At 41.6% G+C, this 17,660-nt stretch overlaps 1 protein-coding gene across 1 annotated transcript in view; it reads right to left on the reverse strand.

Moving 5' to 3' along the window:
• The window catches only part of LOC136866853 (dynein axonemal heavy chain 1), a 1,878,455-nt gene that overhangs the window by 1,251,883 nt on the left and 608,912 nt on the right, over positions 1-17,660 (reverse strand). Inside the window, exon 10 of the mRNA XM_068226864.1 lies at positions 4,992-5,207. Coding sequence (XP_068082965.1) covers positions 4,992-5,207 — 216 coding nt within the window. The remainder of the gene's footprint in view (positions 1-4,991; positions 5,208-17,660) is intronic.

Below are 17,660 nucleotides of genomic sequence, written 5' to 3' on the forward strand. Positions count from 1 at the left end.
GCGGGAGGGTAATCTCTTTGTTCGATGGCGTTATGGGAAGTGCTGCAGTGGAGGGAAAGAGAGACAGCGGAGGGGGTATCTACTGCTGTGCTAAAAAGCAAAGCAAAGCAAAGTCATCTCCGTACAGTCTATGAAGACCCTTTGAAGGGTGGAAGGTAAAGGCTTCCACTATCCGTAACCTCGGCACTTGATGGGGTAGAGTGGTTAGCTTTACGCCCGGCCACCTTTGCCCCTAGGAGTTAACCTGGTACTCATTTTTGGTGTAGGCTGAGTGAACCTCAGGGCCAACTACTGTGCTACTGGGAGAGAAGTAAAGCCTTATTACACTAACGTATGATGAGAAACCGATGTGAACACTTTCGTAGCAATTACTTTCTTTTTTTGCTAGTTGCTTTACGTTGCACCGATACAGATAGGTCTTATGGCGACGATGGGACAGGGAAGGGCTGGGAGTCGGAAGGAAGCGGCCGTGTTCTTAATTGAAGTACAGCCCCAGCATTTTCCTGGTGTGAAAATGGTAAACCACGGAAAACCATCTTCAGGGCTGCCGACAGTGGAGTTCGAATCTACTATCTCCCGAATACTGGATACTGGCCGCACTTAAGCGACTGCAGCTATCGAGCTCGGTCATAGCAACTAGTGAAGTGAAAGTTCCTCCCTTCTCACTAACGCTGCAGTTCATTGAATCGTCCGTATTAAAACATCTTTAGTCGGCAATTAACGCTTTATGTCATCAGATAGCAAACGCTCTCTACATAGCCGTGGCTTAGGCCTATTTGTCATAGAACGAATGCATGACAAAAACATTGGAAGGAATAAATGTGCGATTATAAATTAAATAGTACCTTGTATGACTTTCCTTAGTGATACAGTAAATAACCTACATAACTATCTTGGGTGGCAAACCACTGCCTAAATTCATAGGATTTAGTGCAAGTAAAAATATTCTGACCCACATTCCAGACGTACTATTCATCATAGTAACATCCAGTGCGATTCATTAAGAGCTAATGTAAATTAGTGAGGAGTACACGAAGAGGTGGAGTTTTTCAGATGTGAGTGGTCGTTAACGGTTCGGTAAGACTTTTTGCGAACTGAATTTCTATCGCCTCCTTAACGAGCTGCTTTTATTGTCGATGTGTACAGTTTCTAGATGACGTTTGTACAGTTGTATGAACTGTCATACACATGCTCCCCGAATGCTCAATGTCCATTTATCTAATGGCGTTTCTTGTGTTCTTTGCATTTGGTGTGGAAATTACTTTTCGTTTGATTTAGTTCATCAATTCCTGATTTTGAGAAAAATTACTTTTTGTGTTCAAATTGCATTTCCTGATATTTTGATGATGATGATGATGATTGTTGTTTAAAGGAGCCTAACATCTCAGGTCATCGGCCCCTGCTGACGTTTTGTTCTTTGTGAAGGCTGTTTTAAGACCTTGGTGTTTGAACATATTGCATATATTCTACGTGTTCTTATCTTCCAGCATAGCAACAGAAATAAAATACAAGAAATTTCGATATTTTCTAGAGAAGTATTACAAAAGAAAATTTCTTCATGAATCTAAAGGAAAGTTTACTTAAACACTCCTTACGTCCTTGGTATAAATATTTAAGATCCATATAGTTGATTAACAGTCAATGGAACTATCGATTCATATGGATGGTCTAGCACACAATGTGATTCTTGGAAAATTAGATGAATTTGAACCCCTCACTCCATATTTCATTTTGTCCAAGGAGTTGTTGTAATCATACAACTCAACGATAAGGTTTCCCAGGTATTGAGGATGCACTACGACTGCTACGGCTTTCAGAAGAAAGAGACAACAAAGGGTTTTTCTCTTTTCCCTATTGGTGTTGAACGTCGGACTAACACACAGAAGTTTTTCGGCAATGCCAGTATGGGAATGGCTAGGTCTGGGTAGAAAGTAGCCGTAGCTTTAATGTATATACAGTCCAGCATTCGCCTTGTATGCAAATGGGAAATCGCGGAAAAGCTGCTGACGGTGGAATTAGAACCCGCCATCTTCCGAATACAACAGTTGTGTGTCCCAAACTACATGGCCAACTCGTTCGATGACAAACGTTAAAAATGCTGCAAATTATATGACGAAGGCAGCTGAAGTTTTGAATGTGTTTCATTCTAAGTTTGTGCTATCAGTCTGTTTGGCACACGGCCAGCAGAGTCTGGAAGAATAAATATGTCTCCCGTTTTCAAAAGTTAATATTCTTGTTGCAAGTGTGAGGTAAGTTTTCGTGATAGCACTTTCTGGAGTTGAACTTTCCAGAAATACATTTCCTGAGGTATATCTCCGTCTTGAACCTGTATCTAGTGAATGAGGCACGTAGATTGAAACAATGGGGGTGTTTGTAAGAAGTAAAAACAGGTATAAATGATTGTTAAAGTGAAAGCTAGCAGTGTCCCTGCTACAGTCAGGACAAGTGAGGTAGTAGGTATCCGAGGAATATTAGCTTATACCAATATTCACTTCAGAAAACTGCCATCAACGATATTTATCACTATTCACAACATTACAGCTGTATAATTAATTTCTCAGGAATATTGTACCAGCAAAATAATAAAATTAGGAAAGTAGGGGCTAAAAATGAAGGGAAGAATGGATACCAGATTTCATGTAATGGGGCATCAGACGTCTTGTGATGTCCAAAGGGAGTTTTTCCTCATTTAAAAGCGTTCTTGTGGATAACAAGATCTTACGCCTAAAAATTTGAAATTTTTACAATAATTGTTCACAACACCAACGGAAATAGAATTAAGATAACAATAAGGTTATTTTCATTCGTAATCTTCCACGTCCAATACCACTGATATTCCATACTTCTTTAGTGTGATCCATCATCTGTTTAAAATGGTATCTACTGTGTCAGATGTTTCTCCCACGCTATTATGTTGTATTATCAATGACAATACTTATTCTTGCCGCGGATAACCCTGCACCATCAACATCCAGAAATTTGACGTACTCCACAAGAGAAAACATTTGGTACATACTAAAGCAGATGTTTTGATGTTTTTGATCTTCGTCCAAAATTGTTGGCACAAATCCCAGTGCAGTGAATTTTCTTAACACTTTGTACAATCCCTTCCACGGCAATGCCTGTCAATACTACTAAGAGGGTCAACACTTAATGAGAGCTTATCTCATCCCCAAATCAGTTATGCCCGGGATACTGGGGATTCCTCTTAATGAGCCTAGAACATTAAATGAGTTGAAGTAATCCTGTTGTAAATGCTACCTAAAGTGTATGGCTTGGTATCAACACGGTTTATGTTATGTGGATGTGAGATCCTTAGCACGAAGACTGGTTGGATTCCCCCGCCTCACAGATCCACCACTAGGGACCAGTGTCACTGCGGAGGCGAACCAGAGGAATTAAGAACAAGGTATTCTCCCGTACCTTCCCTCGCTGAACCAGAAATTTCTATTAAAAAATCTGTCTCCCAAAATCATTGAAATACATGACACTACAAGCTTCACTCTTCCACGATTCATCACAGGTACTGGCTGTATACGGAGTGGTGCTGGTGGTATGGCTAAAACCTCAGTTACTTTCATATTGCCAAGGATTGCCGAGACAAATCGAAGAAAGGAACGAACTTATTTTAGTTCACACCAGGAGATCTAACGCAAAGTAAATAGAATGCCTTACCAGAGTGCTTGTTAGTTCACATTCCACTAAAACTAAGACGAACCTTCATCTTGTATTGAATTTTACCACTCCGTTCCGTCCAATTAATCGAATTTCCGTACCTTATTGAGAGGTATAAGGCTGTATAGGACTCGCCCTTCTTCTTTTGAGCGTGCATCAAATAGTGACGAAACAGCCACACCAATACAATCTTTGATCACGCGACGCCACCGTCACCATTAGAGAAATGAAGTTCCGTAAGCACCTTTTTTTTTTTCGCAACACAATGCTTCCTTCATTTAGGAAGAGTTAAAGGCATGTTTATAGCCGCAAGGCACACACGTCGTAATTCAATCTTCTTAACAAGAGTACTGTGTAGTGAGGAGACTTTATATAAAACAAGGCGTCACCCTTTCAAGAGTAAGTTCTTTATCTAAGTTGCAAAGCGACTTTTAATTATGGCTAGATATTGAAATTTAAACTGCATACAAATAGTTGGTGGTGTGGATAAATATAGTCGCTTCCTAATTTGTAAAATATGGAACAGCTGAGTAGCCTAATGAGTCTATAAATGTTAACAACACAGAGCACCTTATTTGTACTTTTGTTCCAGAACTCTTAGCATGTATAATGTACTTGTATTAATTATTACTCACCTACATCACACGTAATATTTCATATTTCATTTTCATTTGCAACATTTCAATCACACTTCATATTGTAAAATTATATTTTTATAAGACGGTAACTGCTAGAAAACATGTTTTAGGATTTCGCCAAATATTGTGTATGTTTTAATTTGGCTGATGATGACCCCGAGTAGGGTTGAAACTAGTCCCATATAATATGTAAATATTGTATATACAACTTAGTATTGAATAGGTGGAAAACTCAACTGTGCATTATTTTGATATATATATTTCGTGTGTTAAATACTACATGGTGAGACCTTCATTTCAACAAGTTCTCGACCCTAGAGAGATAGAACTGTACCGGGTAGTTACTGCGCTTAATTTTGTCAGGCGGTCGTGATGAACTCTACCTAATGCCTTGTTTAAACCGAATAGCAGAAGTGTCACTTCTCTATCCATTGCAAACTTGATGTCAGTGGTGACTTCAAGAAGGTCCGTCATAGTAGGCTACCATAGTCGTTACAGAAACTGAATTAAACATGTTAAATAAAAGAATGAGAATTTAAAAACGAAGTGAACTGGTGATACTCGTTTCTAATCCTTTAAGTAGAACAGAAAAAATACTGAGTGGGTACAAACTCTCTTGGATCCCCTTGATGAATTTTTCATTATTCTTGCTACGTACTTGCTGGTGTTCATACTTACATTGACTGACTCAGGGTCCAACATGAGGATGCCTTGAAATACTTTGCTAAGATCTCGCAAATTGAAGGTGTAATGTGTCTTAGCTGGTGTTGGCAGCAGCTCACGAAGAATCGTAGAATAGACCACAAGGGTAGCGGTAACCAGGGGCTCGAGCAGTGCAGAGACTCTGGGTGCTCTATCCAGCCACGACCGGAGGATGGTACCAAAAATCTGCCTCTGAAATATAATAAAATATAACTTTATATTTTAAGAGCATTTATGATATTGGGGTGCAATTGTAATTTTGAGGGGTAATAAGGAGAATATTTTCATCTCCTGAAAATATTAGAAAGAAAAAGGCAAAGGAATATAAATTATTTCTGTCAGAATATTTCAACGAGGGGATGGTTTATAATGTAAGTACATAAATTACATATACAAAGCAAAATAATGTAGATTACCTGACAAAATATTTGAAGCACCCAGAATAAATGATTGGATGCCAATGTAACTTCGCACACGTACACATTATCGGCGCATGTGTAAATGATTAGAGTTTCAATTCTCCGTGAGAAGTTGAACTGCCACCAGAGTGCATTAGTGTTGTTCGTGTTTACTGTTATTACCAGGCATTGTAGGGTATGTAAGGGGTGGGGGTGTGATCAGCGTCCTGGTCTCCCTCCCAATCTACAGTTCTTTAGACCGTCCAATATTAAGAGACTTAAGAACAGGAAGACCGCTGGTTTAGACAATGTGTCAGCGGCTTCCCTTCAGAACCTCCCCCATAAAGGCGCTGACATGTCTGACCAAGATGTTTAATACGATCGTCAGACTAAGGCATTTTCCCATCTCCTGGAAAAAATGCCAAAATGATCATGATCCTTAAACCTCTGGCCGACCCTGATTTCCTGAAAAATTATAGACCATTTTGACTACTTTCAACAGTCTCTAAATTAATCGAGCCCCTCCTCCACTCCAGACTATACCAATTAATAGATGAAAATAATCTTATTATTGACGAGCAGTTCGGTTTCAGAAAAAAGCCGTTCCATGATCCACCAACTGTTAAGATTGATTGAAGAAATAACAAAAAATTTCAACCATTGGCATCACCCAGGAGTCTGTTTCTTAGATACTGCGCGCGCCTTTGATAAGGGGTGGCACGAGGGATTGATTTATACGCTTCACCTCCTTGGCTTCCCACACTCTTATCATTAGGCTCATAACAAGTTATCTGTCAAACAGCACCTTCCAGGTCGAAGTTAATGGGACCCTTTCCGATCCCTGCCCCCTCGCAGCTGCTGTGTCCCCATAGTGGGATATTATTCCCCACCCTGTTTAATCTGCTCATGACATATATGCCTAAACCGGCACATGCGAAATTCTTTCTTTACCCGGACGATACGGCAATCTCCTCTGTCTCATGGCAGCCCGCTAAAGTACAGTCCAACATTCTGGACGCGCTCCCTACCCTCGAGCCTTGGCTCGTGAAGTGGAGAATCAAAATTATTTTTAACAATAGTTCTTCCACTCTCTTCTCTAAGAGAACTAGAACCCCCCTGAACTACTTTGGGGAGGTCATCAGGTGGTTAGACTCTGCCAAGTACCTAAGGGATACATTCGACAAAGGACTTACCTACCGTCAACACATCAGTTCTACAGCGGCAATAACCAAGAATGAGTTCACCCGTGAAAACAGACGCTAGAGTATGCCAGTCCTATCAGGGTCAGTGCAGCAACTCCACTGGCGAGGGTGCAGCGCATTCAGGATAGGGCGCTGCATTTTATCTCAGGGGCGCTATGGTTCACACGTAACTCTGGCCTCCAAAGAAACAATAACATAGCTCCCATCATCGAGCGCATTACGAAGCAAGCCAGGAAGTTCTGTGCTAGACTCGGTAATACCCAGAACCCCTCCACCAGGGAGCTTGGACGTTATGAGGTGGTGGCGGTGGTGGTGGCGATTATTGTTTTAGGAGGAAGTAGAACCGGGCAGTTATCCTCTATTAACACTAATCAGAGAGAAGAAATGTAAGGGATCCGATGCTTCTAAAAATGAAGATATGGGCCAAAGGACGATAGGGGCCACGAAGGGCGTGAAAATGAAATACTCCCTAGAATTCGCAAACCTAATACCGTCGGGGTCAAAAGAACAAGAATTGACCAGCTGAGGTCGGATAGGATAGTTGAAAGTGAGGAGCCTGGCACAAGTAAGTGGAAGCAATGTCAAGACTCATCTAAGAGCCACGTGATCACCAACCCAGACTCCAAAGTCCAGAGCCCCTGAGGCCCCTTTCAGTTGTCCCTGCCGTACGCACCCACACCCCCACACAGCCGTAAGGCACCAGGTCATATTCTGACCATCTATGATCCTATGACAATAGACCACCAAAAAATAAAACAGTCCAATCGCTAGATTACAACAATATCGAGTAATAGCACTCAAGGACTCAATAGGCCGATGGGCTATAATTTCTCACGGTTCAGGCCCTGACTATACCAAGTATTGCTGAAGAAGGTCCAGTAACTCCTCTAGGCGTGGGTAACTCAATCTTGCAGCATTCATTGCCGCTGGAGGTGTAAGTCTCTGCCGCGAAAAAAAAAAAAAAGGCGCAAATCCCGTGCGAATGAGTAGGATTAATAGTAAGGTCTCTGTAGACTACGTGGTCCACTGTTTTTTGATTCCGTGCAGAATCCTCGACGAAATAAGTGTCCAATATTCCATGACCGGACAAGTCTCACCAAATCGCGCGCTGTGCAGTGATTTCCGTATAATGATATCGGGCGTTGAAAACTTAAAAACGAAATTAAAAAAAGGATATTTGTCGATTGATGTAGTCATCAAGGTGAATATGACTTTCGTCTGAAAGCCGTGTGTTGCAGAAGAAACCTGCATCCTTATAAGTCATCAACAACACTCGGCTGCTAAATAGTAATAATGATCGCTCGTTTTTTTCTGTTAGATGCTGAGCTACCCTCCCCCCTTTCCACCATTTAGCATCCTCCCAACGGATTCAAACTGAGTTTCAGGACTGATGGTAAGTAATATCGATATATAGGCTACAAAACTACTTACATTTTTTGCACTTTGCTTTACGTCGCACCGACACAGAGAGGTATTATGGCGATGATGGTATAGGAAAGAGCTAGGCTTGGGAAGGTAGTGAACGGGGCTTTAACTAAGGTACAGCCCCAGCATTTGTCTAGTGTGGAAATGGGAAACCATGGAAAACCATCTTCAGGGCTGGCGACAGTGCGATTCGAACCTGCTATCTCCCGAATGCAAGCTCATAGCTACAAAGCTATATATCTTATATTTAATTTTTTATACATCTCCAGTCTACTTTCAAATTACATTAATTCTGCAGTTTTTAATGCTATTTTTTCGGGGCGTCGACCTATAAAGATCTTTTGCCCCTACTTGCACCATATGACATGAAGCTGCGTGTAATTGGAATTGCGGAAATGTAGAGTGATGAATGTGAGGAAAGGAACGTTAAGGGCGACACAAACACCCAGTCCAGGGATATTAATCATTTACAACTAAAAACCCCTGACCAGGCTGGGAATCGAACCCGGGGCCGCGGGTGACAGGCGGACGCGCTGCCCCCTAGACCGCGGGGCTGGACTTTGCTCCCACTTACTGTACTTATGCCAGACTATTGAATTTTATGCCCGACTCGTTGGCTGAATGGTCAGCGTACTGCCTTCGGTTCAGAGTGTCCCGGGTTCGATTCCCGGCCGGGTCGGGGATTTTAAACTTCATTGGTTAATTACAATGGCCCGGGGGCTGGGTGTTTGTGCTGTCCCCAAAATCCCTGCAACTCACACACCACACACAACACTATCCTCCACCACAATAAAACGCAGTTACCTACACATGGGAGATGCCGCCCACCCTCATCGGAGGGTCTACCTTACAAGGGCTGCACTCTGCTAGAAATAGCCACACGAAATTATTATTATTGAATTTTATTTTCATGCCCCGGAAGAACTCATTTTCATTTTCACGCTTTCCGTCGCCGTACCTTTTCTTTTGCTGATACTTCAATTCTTCGAAGGGTCAGACCCCTTTCATCTTCTGATTAGTGGAAGGAAAGAATTAACAAACACTATTCAGTTCACTACAAGCCTGTCTGTACATCATAAGATGACGCGTGAACCTTGAATCGTCTCAACCGTCAATCTTGGCTACCACGACCGTCGCTATTATCTCACCGTCACATAGCTCCAAACATCGCTGGCTGCGGGGACCTCGAACCAGCCCTCAGATCCAGGTGAAAATCCCTGACCGGGAAAGGTTATGTAGTTGTAATTTACTTTCAAATAAAGTCACCTCCTTTAAATGTTAATGTAAGGAATTCATATCAGTGGACTTGCTTGCACTTTCAAAACACCGGGCGAGTTGGCCGTGCGGTTAGAGGCGCGGCTGTGAGCTTGCATCCGGGAGATAGTGCGTTCGAATCCCACTTGCCTTGAAGTTGTTTTTCCGTGGTTTCCCATTTTAACACCAGGCCACGGCCAGGCCGCTTCCTTCCAACTCCTAGGCCTCTCCTCTCCCATCGCCGCCATAAGACCTATCTGTGTCGGTGCGGCATAAAGCCACTAGCAAGAAAAAGGGGACTATCAACAGCTATTTTCAGGAGAATTCTTTGAAAAAAAACCCACATAATTCTGGCTTCTTTGTTCTATGCAGGAATAGGTATTCTCGAAGTAATGAAATTAGGAATATTACTTCGTTCAATTGTGTATCCAACAGAATATTAGCAATATAGAGCAATATAGAGCCTATCCTTTCCGTTTTCAGTTCACTAGATTATCACGGATCGCTGCAGGAAATCGTTAATCACTCTGACGGAGAGTTTAGATGGGATCTCCTTATACACCTCAAGGCGTTCCCAAGAGACACGTTTACATGTTCTATATACACATGAAGCCTCCATTCCCCCACCCCTGTATGTCAAGTAGGTCATCACCAAAATTCCTCGACCGGGCGAGTTGGCCGTGCGCGTAGAGGCGCGCTGCTGTGAGCTTGCATCCGGGAGATAGTAGGTTCAAATCCCACTATCGGCAGCCCTGAAGATGGTTTTCCGTGGTTTCCCATTTTCACACCACGAAAATGCTGGGGCTGTACCTTAATTAAGGCCACGGCCGCTTCCTTCCAACTCCTAGGCCTTTCCTATCCCATCGTCGCCATAAGACCTATCTGTGTCGGTGCGACGTAAAGCCCCTAGCAAAAAAAAAAAAAAAAACTCGAAAATTCACAGATGAGTCACTCCACGAAAATATTGAGGAGCTGCTGGGTTTAGAGATAAGATTGCTGTGGAAGAATACAACAGAATATTCGTAAATGATAAAACCGGTGTAAAAGTAAAATATATACTTTCACTACTTGTAAACTTGTTTCCTTTCTTTCTTTCTTTCTGCCTTTGTTTATTTGTTTGCGTCACTTTTAATTTCTTTTTCCCTTCAGCTTATCACAGCTCCTTCTAGATTCACCGGAATCATTACAGATGACTGAATATCTGTACGTGGTTTAAGGCTTTTTTTTTTTTTTTTTTTTTTTTTTGCTAGTTGCTTTACGTCGCACCGACACAGATAGGTCTTATGGCGACGATGGTACAGGAAAGGGCTAGGAGTGGGAAGGAAGCGGCCGTGGCCTTAATTAAGGTACAGCCCCAGCATTTGCCTGGTGCGAAAATGGGAAACCACGGAAAACCATTTTCAGAGCTGCCGACAGTGGGGTTCGAACCTACTATCTCCCGAATACTGGATACTGGCCGCACTTAAGCGACTGCAGCTATCGAGCCCGGTGTTTAAGGCTTTCATGGCCTTTCTAAGGTCATATGATTTTTCCAGTGAAAATTGTACAAGCAACCGAGTTAATCAATACCCCCTTCCATCTAGAGTTCCTACAGGCAAGTAAGTTCTGTTTTTACCCTACATCAAGCATAGACAGTGAGGAATACAAACCGACAGAGTTGGTTATAAGGTGCGCGTTATGTATCTGTAGGCTTCCACTCAGAAGACGATGCTTTCAAGCGTTTCCGTCAGCAAACGTGAAGCGCGGTTTCTCCTGTTCATATCCAGCAAATGCCGTGTTTTAACTTCATTACATCTACGGCTGCTACCTTCAACTTTTCATTTCTACGTCCTACATCTGCCCTAATCTGCTTGTCATATTCATACCTTGGCCTATCACCACCGTTCTTACCGCCAATATTTCCTTCAAAAACCAACTGCACAATTCCTCGGTGTCTTAAGATGTATCCCATCATTCCATCCCTTCTTCTGTCCAAAATTTACTCAAATCGATCTCCTATCACTAATTCGATTCATTATCTCTTCATTCGTTATTCGATCAATCCATCTCACCTTTAGTATTCTTCTCTAACACCACATTTCGAAAGCTTCCATTCTCTTTCTGAGCTAGTTATCGTCCATGTTTCACTTCCATACAGTGCCACGCTCCAGATGAAAGTCTTCATAAACGTCTTCCGAATTCACATATCAATGTTAGAAGTGACCAAATTTCTTTTCTTAAGAAAGGCCTTCTTTGCTTGTGCTAGTCTGCGTTTGGTGTCCTCCATACTTCTGCCATCCTTAGTTATAACAATATTCATCTAATTCCTTTAAGACTTCATTTCCTAATTTAATATTTCCTGCATTACCTCAAATTGTTCGACTGCACTCTATTACTTTTGTTTTGGACTTATCCATTTTCATCTTGTACTCCTTACCCAAGACTCTGTCCATACCACTCAGCAATTCCTCCAGAACTTCTGCAGTCTCAGATAAAAAAAATATCATAAAAATCTCAGGGTTTGAGTTTCCTCTCCTTAGATTGTGATTCCCTCCCCAAATTCCTCTTTGATTTCATTTACTGCCTGTTCTATATAAACACTGAAAAGTAGGAGCGGAACATTGCAACCTTGCCTCACTCCTTTCTGGGTTGCTGCTTCCTTTTCAAAGCCCTCGATTACTATCACTGCAGACTAATTTTTATACAGATAGTAAATACTTTTTCGTTCTCGGTATCTGATCCCGATCACATTCAGAATTTCAAATAGCTTGGTCCAATCAACATCAACGAATGCCTTTCCAAGATCTATGAACGACATGTATGGGTTACGGTACACATTCACGCTATCTCCAGTTCACTTGTAGGCGCCGTCATTTGCTATTAGATATGTTCATTAGGGTACAAGGAAGGAGTAGAGGTGCGAAAATACTAGGTTTTTGTACCATTACCTGACATAAGCAGGGAAAAAATGCCTGAGCTGGCCCAGGGGCTAATGTGCAAGATGGCGGCTGTATATGGGTTCCTATAGGACTAACTGCTGGAAGCTGAGCCAGGTGCAAGGTGCAAGGTGGCCGCCACGCGCAATCTACCTCTAGCTACGTGCTACAACCTCTGACACCTTCAGACAATAGGATGTTTTCATCTTATGGAATACTGTTGTAAGAGGCGACTAAAATGGGTACCTGACTTGAGAGAGCATGGGTTAGCCAACGCGGGTTTTTTAGCTGAGTCTAGGCATGTTAAGCTGTTATCTATCTAACCTTCTTGACGAACTCTTGTAGGACACTTCATTCTGAGGTGGTGGGGTCGAGCAGAGTAAAGCTCCTCCAGGGTGCACCCTTGCCTTAGGTAGGAGTCAAGCAACCGGTGCTGTTATTGTGTCTGCATTGGTGAACTAGGGGTCTTTAGCTGAGTGTAGACATGTTGAATGCTAAGCTGTCGGCTATTTAACCTCCTTGGCCAACTCTTGTAGGACACTTCATTCTGATTTGGTGGGGTTCTAACAGAGTAAAAACCGAGCTCGATAGCTGCAGTCGCTTAAGTGCGGCCAGTGTCCAGTATTCGGGAGATAGTAGGTTCGAACCCCACTGTCGGCAGGCCTGAAAATGGTTTTCCGTGGTTTCCCATTTTCACACCAGGCAAATGCTGGGGCTGTACCTTAATTAAGGCCACGGCCGCTTCCTTCCCACTCCTAGCCCTTTCCTGTCCCATCGTCGCCATAAGACCTATCTGTGTCGGTGCGACGTAAAGCAACTAGCAAAAAAAACCAGAGTAAAGCTCCTCCAGGGGCACCCTTGCTTTAGGTAAGATCCGAGTAACCTGTGCTGTTGTTGTGTCTGCATTGGCGAACTCTGTTTTTTTAGCTGAGTCTAGGCATGTTGTGTGCTAAGCTATCTTCTATTTAACCCCCTTGGCCAACTCTTGTAATGGGCACGTCAGCCCTAGGGGATCAGAGTAAATGCCGCTTCTAAGGATTCGAACGTGGAGCTGACATAAACTCAAAACCAAAGAGCTTAAGTGCAATTCAAATATCCTCACCCTGACTGAAATGTGTGCATGATGAAGGTGTACCGACTACAATAAATGTGAAGACATGTACATGTCACCAGAAAAACTGACTTTGTAAGCTAAGCTGTATTTTCCCCATCTGGTGTAGTAAAGGAATGCTGACAAAGTGTTATGATACAAGACGCCTAACTTGAGAAAGCTGCAGGGGCCATAGCTACAGGTCAAAGCTTGTTAGCGCTGACGTTACTATAGGTCTCGCTACTATGACGATTTCCTAGGCCTAAATCTACAGAGCTACTTCAGGGACTCACAACTTGTAACTTATGACCTATTAATTTTATCAGCCTGACATTCGAGAACTGAGGCAAGGGCTGCTATTCAAGATAACTGCTATGCTCTATTCGTATAGTCCTAATTGGAGAGCTGCCTCAGGAGCTCACAACTAGTAACTTATGACCTATTAGTTTTAGCACCCATGCTAAATCCGCTGCCAAGCCGGACCCAAGCCTGGTTCAAAAAGGATGAGGGGGCACCATATTCTCCTCCTCTTCCAGTTATTCCTCTTAAAATTCATCCAGAACAGGCGTTACACATGTTGCATAACCTTTTCAATCAGTCAGCAAGTCGTGTTGGTTTAAGCTATGCCTAGTGGTATATTGAGTAGCTATAACGTTTCAAAGCTCTATAAAATTCCCAACTCTCATAATCCCAGTTCTACGTCCTTATTCATACTTAGGGTGCTAAATCCGATGCCAAGTCGGTCCCAAGCCCCCAGCACCTCGATGTCTCCTAAAACCGAAGAAAGTAGTTAGCGAGACGTAAATCTAATAACATTATTTATTATTGAAACAACCCGTGAGGTTCAACAACGTTTATGCATATGTTATTTCGGATCTTCAGCTTAGAGGCTACGTTTCTAGATGCATTTTATAGGAAAGTTTGTGGACCAGGGTCAGATGAACTCCACTGAAAACGTCTGGGACAAACAAAAGAGAACCACAAAATCTGAAAGACGTGCGTAGAATCACCAAGGATAAATAGAATAAGCTGGACCAAGAATGTCTTGACAACCTTGTGGATGGTATGCCAAGGTCGATTCAGTAGTACAAATAACACAGTAACGTTCTCAAAGCATTCCAAGAAAGAAAACTAAAATACGCCTCTTGGGAATGTTCGAATCATCCCACTCATCATGTTTCCAAAGAGAATTGTTCGACCAAGCGAGTCGACCGTGCGGTAAGGATCGCGCAGCTTTGAGTTGATTCGGGAGATAGTGGGTTTAAATCCCACCGTCGGTAGTCTTGACGATGGTTTTCCGTGGTTTCCCAAGGCAAATTCTGGGACTGTGTCTTAATTAAGGCCATGGCCGTTTCCTTCCCACCCCTAGCTCTTTTCTATCCTAACGTCGCCACCATAAGACTTCTCTGTGTCGGTGAGACGCAAAGCAAACTAGAAGAAAAAAAGTTCCTTAAACAGCTACTTAAATTTCTAATAGAGTATGTATGGTCTGCCGAAGAACGCTACATCGTAATCCAAATATCAGTGGTTCACTTTATTAATACAATAGTGTCAGTTAAGAGCCTTTGTGAGAGTACTTAATTAGTTTCCACTTAGAGATGTAGCCTGGTTAGTTTAAAGTATTATATAATAATAATGATAATAATAACATCAAAGACCTCGATCGGGATCAAGCCCACAGTCTTATGTACAAGACGCAAGCACGCTAGCAGCTCCAAGATCGGTACCAGTGTAAATATGGAAAGATAAATGTTTATGTATGGATTTCTTATTTTAAATAATATAATGTAACATTAGCTGGATATGGAGCGGGACTGAGTGCCACAGATGGCAGAAGGCTGGCCTTCTGTTGTTAAGCCGACAGGTTCGACTTCGGTGCAGTCCGAGAGACAAAACTTCTAGTACTTCGGCGTCCCCAGAAATCGTATAAGTAGTTATTGCGAGTAAAATCAACAGCATTCTTATATTACAGGAAAATGGGAGTATATTAATTATCAGTATGGGAGCATTTGGAATAGAACAAGGTACACTCGTAGATCAGAAAATAATAATTTTCACAGGTACAAATAAAACACATTCAGTTTTCAATTAGAAAATGTATCTGAATCGTTCTTTATATATTCCTTTTCAGCTCGATATTAATACCTGTGAAAATCGTAAAAGGGACTGCTAAACTCATGTTTGCTAGTTTATTGCCTGCAGTTTGTTACGGCGATTGATAGACATTGAACCACGCAACTGAGAACAAATACCTTACTAGGTAAATTCATTTATCAGGCTGAAATCGGCTATAACTTTTGTAAACATTTTCCAGTAACAGGTTTTGTGGTTGATGAATTCCTATTGTGTGCAACGAAATAAAATTTAAAATTCTCTCCATCGCACAAAAGTTGCAGATTCTGAATAAAGTGATTTTATGGCGTGAACACACGAAATACAAAATAACTATTGGCACAAGGGGAATGAAACTTCACAGAAATATAAATGTAAAATGTACAAAAGTTACAATTGAGTTCTTGGATCTCACGCTGTATCGGATAATTGGGAGATATAATTCCGATTGTTAGCTTTATCTACATACACATAATAATAATAATAATAATAATAATAATAATAATAATAATAATAACAATAATAATAATTGTACCGGGCGGTACACCTCCACGCCGCTAATTTAAAATGTGCGCCAGTTGAAACTCCTCTGCTGGAGGAAGTCTGAACTTTATTGACGGTATTAATTTTCAAGTTTCTCAGAAGATGTCACTACCTGGAAATTTTGGAGTTTTTGAACTGTGTCATTTTCGACGTATTTTTGTTTTGCTTGTAGTAAGAAGTGTGAACTTTCTCTTCTAGAGGACACTACTGAAGATCAACAATAGTGCACCCTAGTGCGGAGTGAAAGAACTGTTTTTTTTTTTTGGAAAAATTTTTATTTCAAAAGTTTGTTTCTTGTTAAATTTCTTTCTGTTATTGTTTAAGTTGGCTGTATACCCCTCTCTTTTCCCCTTGTTTTGTATTTAGCCAATCCCGAATTTCTTTTATTAATTTCTGACCAATCCGATGTATCTTCCCCCAACTGGGATATGTTGCTGTACCCTACCCAATAAAGTGATTGTGGGCGGGTGTTTTCTTCCCTAAAACGCCTCGAACTTTCCGCGAGAGTATATAAACTGCTGATTTTTGGGTCTCTGTGCCACTTCTGTTCCATCTTTCAGTGTGTAAAGTACATAGCAGGGGGCGGGAAGCGCCTCTTTCTCCGGCAGCGGTCAACAACCAGGTAATGGCCGATTAATTACTTCTTTTCTTGCTTGCTCAGCAGTTTAACTCTCGGGGCGGGTCCGAAGTTTTTCCATTATGTAACCTTCCTTAAAATGTAAAGAAACTTGTATCTATTCTATCTTTTAAACTACATATTGGGATAGAGAGTGCTTAACCCTCTCGAGCTCCCCCTCATATTGTTTTGAGGTGAACTTATTTTCTCAACCTATTCTTCCTTAACATTATGTAAATTTGTTTCTTTTCTAAAGTCACCTCCGTAGTATGGGATTAGCCCTTGCATCAGTGGCCTAGAGCCAAATTAGGTTTTGAAACAAATACATTAGGAGTGCAGATCGCCTCCTCTCAAATTGTTATTTTAGAGGTCAAGTAATTACCCCTTTTTTTCATTTAATAGACCTCAGTAGGTTGGGTATTTTACCCCTGTGTCTATGTCCAGAGAGGACAACTTGAAGGTGGAGTTTGGTGTGGCCTTTGAGAGGCTTAAAGTTGAGAGCGAGTGGCTCTTTTTCGAAAATTGAGTGTTGTATGCCTCGTGGAGGCTTGGAGCAAGTGCTCCTGAGCATGAATGGGGTTTTCTGCCCCTCTGTTAATACTTATTTTGAAGTAAAGTTGGGCTGATTGCCCAAGCATTGTGAAGTCGGGGCGCGAAGCCCAAATCCTGTAAATATTGTAACTACCTTTTTTGACTTGCTACTCTGTACCTGCCATGCTTGTTATTTCTTTATTTTGAAAAGAAAATATAACCTTGTTAAATTTTAAATTAATTTTACTTTCGTAGCTTGAGACCTGTTCACCACCCCGCACCTTCTTTCACGCATAACTACCACAAAACACGGTAACAATAATAATAATAATAATAATAATAATAATAATAATAATAATAATAATAATAATAATAATAATAACCTTTTCAAGAATCTTAACATTACAAGTCAGTAATAAGAACCTCTGTGCTCTACGTCTCTGAATGTCTCGTGATGAACTGGAAGGCCCAGTCACGAAAATAGAGCTCAATAACAAGAAACTCTTAAGGACGATATTATACACCGATAAGAGAATAGGATGGCACCTGTAGGATAAGG

Source organism: Anabrus simplex, chromosome 3 (assembly GCF_040414725.1).
Source record: "Anabrus simplex isolate iqAnaSimp1 chromosome 3, ASM4041472v1, whole genome shotgun sequence".
Taxonomy (NCBI): Eukaryota; Metazoa; Arthropoda; class Insecta; order Orthoptera; family Tettigoniidae; genus Anabrus; species Anabrus simplex.